Source organism: Aplidium turbinatum, chromosome 8, assembly GCF_918807975.1.
Source record: "Aplidium turbinatum chromosome 8, kaAplTurb1.1, whole genome shotgun sequence".
Lineage (NCBI taxonomy): Eukaryota > Metazoa > Chordata > Ascidiacea > Aplousobranchia > Polyclinidae > Aplidium > Aplidium turbinatum.
The window spans coordinates 14893162-14898333 of NC_137479.1; the positions used below are offsets into that span (position 1 = coordinate 14893162).

Sequence of the window (5172 nt, forward strand, 5' to 3'; positions counted from 1 at the left end):
GGAATAAGATTAGGGTTTTGATCTTTGCCCAGGACTAAAAAAAAATTTCCAAAATGCAAGTTTTTGTTTTCAACAGCTTTAAACTTTTCTCAAATTAGGGCAGAATTCCTTATCTGGCAACACTATTAATGGGCAACACTATCAACATTATTACACTGTATAGTGTAAATATAGCCACAGCCTTTAAAGAAATGTAGTTTCAATGATTATTATAGTCAAGTAAAATTCATTCTTGGGCCATAAAATACACAAAAATGGACCAAAATGATGTAAAACTTATCTGTAGTCAAGCCCCTACACTAACATGGTTGCTATCAAGGTCTACCTTAACTTTTGCATTGTATATTTTCTTTCAGAAATGTAGTCCATGTTACACAGTATTTTCTCTTTTGCTTAAGTGGATTCATTTCAATATAATTTGCAATGTGGCAAAGTTGCAGCAGCAAAAAGAAACAAAAATCCATCTTATGCAAGTCGATAATTCGAAACTTACGTTATAGAGAAATCTATGGAGTGACATCAAGAAGTGCCAACCGTTATGTGACTCCATATGGAAGATTGTTTTTAAGCATACCTGCAAGGCTTGCATTTTCTTTACGGGAAATCGTAGATCAACATATTTTAATGGAAGAAGCACATGTTTTTCTTGGTTTCAGCGGTGATGGCACATTTGTTATATCATACACAGAGAGTTTAGAAGCTTTAGACCAAACTGGTTTACCATCTTATATATATCGATTGCATTGGTGGCTTTTTAGACTAAACAAGAAAATGATCAAAATTAGTTCAGTTCAATTGTTTGCCAATGAGGAAATTGTGACTAGTTTGCAGCTTTCATATGCAGAATGGCCCCAAGAAAAGAGTAAAATTGTTGTTTATGGCTGTAGTAAAGACTCAGAAAATTGCTACATCACCGTTTCTGCTGTACCACCTAGGATTCGTTGTGAAATGTGCATAAGCAGCAAGGGTTCTGGAAATCGTATGCACACATCTTGTTTAGAACATGGATTTATGGCTCACATGAAGTATACATCTGTTTCTTCATTATCTTCTGTTTTGAATGCAAGTGGTTTGCAAATAAACAATTTAATGGTCTTAAACATGGGTCATTCTATTGGAGTGATAAGTTTGGGTTTATTAAATGACACTAAGGATATTGAAAATCTACCACTCAGTTCAATCAAAAGAGCTGCTTATGAGGACAAACCTGATTTATCAGAAAATGAAGATTTATTTTTTCCTTCCAACATAGATAAAGCATTGGATTTTAGTAGAAGTTCCCAGCTTAATGCAAACCATCTTTGCAATGCAATTTTTCAATACTCTCTCGATGCTGAGCCGAACTTGTGTCTCAATAATAATGGTAATAGATTTATGGCAGAATTTTCCAATTCATTTCAATTAAGTTCTGAAAGCTCTGAAGACACTTATACAACTACTCAGTCCAATTCCCCTCCATTTAAAGAATATGATTCAATAGTTTCTGCATCTTCAAATAGCTTGTCACTGACACAACATTGCATCCCAGTTGATGAAACTGTTAACTATTCCAAGATTTGCAGTTGCAAGAGGTCAGACGATCCAGACAATACAACAGAGAAACGGCTGCAACAAACAGACACTACAAACAGTATTGATCCATATGTTGACCCAGAACCTAAAAGCATAGTTCTACTTCAAAGGGGTTATGAAAATATGTGTGATGGAACAGGCCTTGATTCATTTGCAGCAGATGCTAATCCCTATGATCAAGCAGACTTGAAATTTATCTCAAAAGTTGATAAGACAAGTGAGAATTGCTGTTGCAGCTATTCCCCCAATAGCAGGTGCAGTGAGCACGGTGTTTCATTATTTCAAAACAACAAGCCCGACAAGTTAAAAGCCAAGCAAGAATTAAAGAAAGCTGTTCTTAAAAGCAATGCCAATGGAAATCAGTGCTTAGAAAGTGTCACTTTGTTACAAAATACCAAGCAGTCTTCTGCCAAGTCTTCCAAAAGAACATGCACCTATTGTGGCTTAAAAATATGTGAGCAAAGCGCGGTTAAAGAAGCTTGGAAAACAAAGAAGAAAGAGATCCCCGCCACTTCTGTTCGTTCACCATTGGTTGGCTCACCTGGGAGAAATCCATCTAAACTTCTCATTGTTTCCTCAATTCGTAATACACGAGAGGCTCAAGAAAACTATTTAGAATTAAATGCCCCCACTCCAAGCCCATCTGCAAGCGAAAGCAGTGGAAGTGTGTACTGTACTGGTGACACAGCTTCTCAAATCAGTTACAAGTCAGGAAACGGCCACAGGACGGATGGAATTGTCTCATTCTTTGAAACTTTATATGGCTGCTCCAGAGGTTTGCCTGTGATTGGCAGCGAAGACACGGTCCCAGTTGGTGAAAATAGTTTATTCTATGGTCCGGTCACCTTCGAAGGTGCAGGTGGAATGCCTTTGAGCCCTGTCAAATCTGACTGCTTTCATCCGCCAGTTGCATACAGTCAACATCTTGTTTTAGATGTTGAACATGTGATTTTCGATGTGTTGAGGACGCGTTGTTACACTACTTACAAATTTGGTTACCTCATAGACTATGATGTTCAAATTATAGACACTTGTGCTAATACGCATTCTGTAGTGATTTTAATTGTTGCCCTTCTGAATGTTTCTCCCCGTAAAGGAAAAGTTAAACTTCAAGAACATCATTATCGATTCAACAGTAACTTTGAGCCTACTTCCAATAAATCTCAGCAGTTCCAATTTTTCATAAACTGGCAGCTCCAAACAGGACGCTATGAAGTGGTTGCTGCATCTCCTTTGCAAGTTTTTGATTCGAAAAAGTCGGGAAAATGGGATGCAACTTGGGTTGCTAGCACTCGAAAGGCAATTCGAATGGCTTGTGCTCTTCCATATTATTCACACTGTTCAGTTCATGTATTGAATAATGCTGCCGTTTTCCGCGGAAAATCACTCAACTATTTGTGGGATAATGATTTTGTTATTGCACTCAGAAAGTGATGGGGAAAGGCACTCATTTTTCTGCACCTTTTTGATGATTTGTTACGTGTTAACTCGAAAAACAATAATTTGCAGACTTTTAACGGTTGTTGTTATTTTTATTTTATTTATTAAAACTACCTATCTTACATTATAGGAAATTTTAAACTGTTAATTCATTTTCAACCATCATAGAACGTTATTTTCTTGCCTTTTCTACTTCATTCTCGAATGACGCCAAATATACTGGTTGTTCTCAATCGTCAGTACAACATGATTGGAGTTGCCATGATACGTCTGCTTTTTGGAGGACATGTCTTCCGGGTATACCTAGGCTAAGCACTTCACAAATTTCCTCTTTTCGTATTTTTACAATTAAAATAAAATCCACCTTCATGCAGCTCAAATATATAAGTTCTAAACTGTAATTTTTAGTCATGACGATCTATAAGTCGCCATGGCACTAACACTTAAAAAAAGCTAGCTTAGTGTAAAAATCAAGAAAATGAAATATCTTCTGACAGGTGTCAAACCCACAACAATGCTTGATATGAACGACTCGGTTACATGTTTTGTAATACAAACGAATTTATTTTTACACGAGTCAGTTCTATCAAAAAGAGCTAAGATGGATTTCGATCAGCCAGAGCATCTTCAGTTAAGCTTATTCAAAAATAATATTCATATTATACATAGCACAGTAAGTTAAGCGCCTGACTCATCCGTGGTCAGGCTTTACGAATGAAGCGACTGCAAGATAAGGCAGCATCGGAGCAATTCATGGTCAGTCATTTATTTATATTTGGATGCAAAATATACAGTGTATATTCAATGAGTTTGCGTAGCGCAGCTTCTGGTTGGTTAATGATTTACAGGCGCTTACAAAAGTTGTTACGTCACTGGATAGAAAGTCGTTCTTAAATTGTGCTGCTCAGGAACTGGTTCAGCTCTCGGGGTGTGCGCTTGAGCAACGTATGGACTGCTCAGTGCTCTCCATTCAGCGGCACTTAGTGGATGTGTAGTGGTCGTGGCGTGTCATATGTTGAGAAACCCACTCATATATAACCGTCGGCACGACAAGAACACTCCTGGGAACAGTGGCGGTGAAGGGTGCCCATGACCAAGACATGCAGTCTTCAATGCTTCACGTTTTGATGTAGTTAGGGTAAAAATATACAGGCGAAACACAATACAGCAAGCATAATGTCAAACAAAACATTAAAAAGAAAACGAGCAGAGGACGGCCAATTTGACGTTGAAATTAATCTATGACCACTTTCAACCGGCCACTCAATATAACCACCAACTAATAACACTAGTACTGAAGACTAACCATCCCGGAGCAAGAAATTAGCAATACAGTAGAATTCGCCTATAGCCTAACGGTATCGTTTATAACGTCAATTCGCCTATTACGTCACATTTCGCTCGGTCCGGCAGAATTCCTATCTTTTACGTAGCCTACATTGTAGTTCGGCTACAACAGCATCGCCTATAACGTCAATTCGCATGTAACAGCACCCTTTGTTGGTCCCCAGACGTCTTTTGTTCGTTTATAACGTCACTTTAAGCCATCACCTTCATCACGAACGGTCAGTCTTTTAATCCAGTTAGCAGCAGGGCCTCTGAGAGAAATTTTCACTAGGGGTACGAAGAGTCATTCCGGGCCCCCCTCTCACTCCGGGCCCTCTTTGTCTTGGACAAAAAGTGGGATGTTTACTTAGGTGTATTGCACACCACACAACATTTTACTGCAGAATTGGACATCTGTGCGTAATAATAGTATGAGGCTGCAATAAAACTATTATTTTGTGTTGTGCAATCATGTGATCTGACACTTGCCAATTTGTGTATCCTTCATTGAATTCGTGTGTCAGTTGTTGATGGTGCTGTACTGCTGTTGAGGTGTCGCTTATATGTAGGCTACATCTTTAATGTAAAATTTGTAAATTCATTTTTTTATTTCTCTTAGATGTAGCTTAGGCTATAATTAATTCTGAAGAGGACACTATGTGATGTCGAAAACGTTGGATTTAGTACAGTAGTTTTTTCATGTTTATTTTTGTGTGTTTAGAGTGTTAGATGTATTTGGTACAAGCCAAGCTCTCTATCAAGACCAAGGCTCAAACACAACATCTTGTTAAAACATAATCAAGTTAATCATCTGACCAATCCTAATTTTTCTTC

At 38.0% G+C, this 5172-nt stretch overlaps 1 protein-coding gene across 1 annotated transcript; it reads left to right on the forward strand.

Annotated features, from left to right (window-relative positions):
* The first annotated feature begins 363 nt into the window (after positions 1-363).
* On the forward strand, positions 364-3459 carry LOC145775636 (uncharacterized). Its single transcript, XM_082586961.1, has one exon. The coding sequence runs from the start codon at positions 424-426 to the stop codon at positions 3004-3006; it is 2583 nt and encodes an 860-aa protein (XP_082443087.1). The 5' UTR covers positions 364-423; the 3' UTR covers positions 3007-3459.
* The last annotated feature ends 1713 nt before the right edge of the window (positions 3460-5172 follow it).

Coding starts and splice junctions, on each gene's coding strand:
- LOC145775636 (XM_082586961.1), top strand. CDS start 424: ATGTGGCAAAGTTGCAGCAGCAAAAAGAAACAAAAATCCATCTTATGC.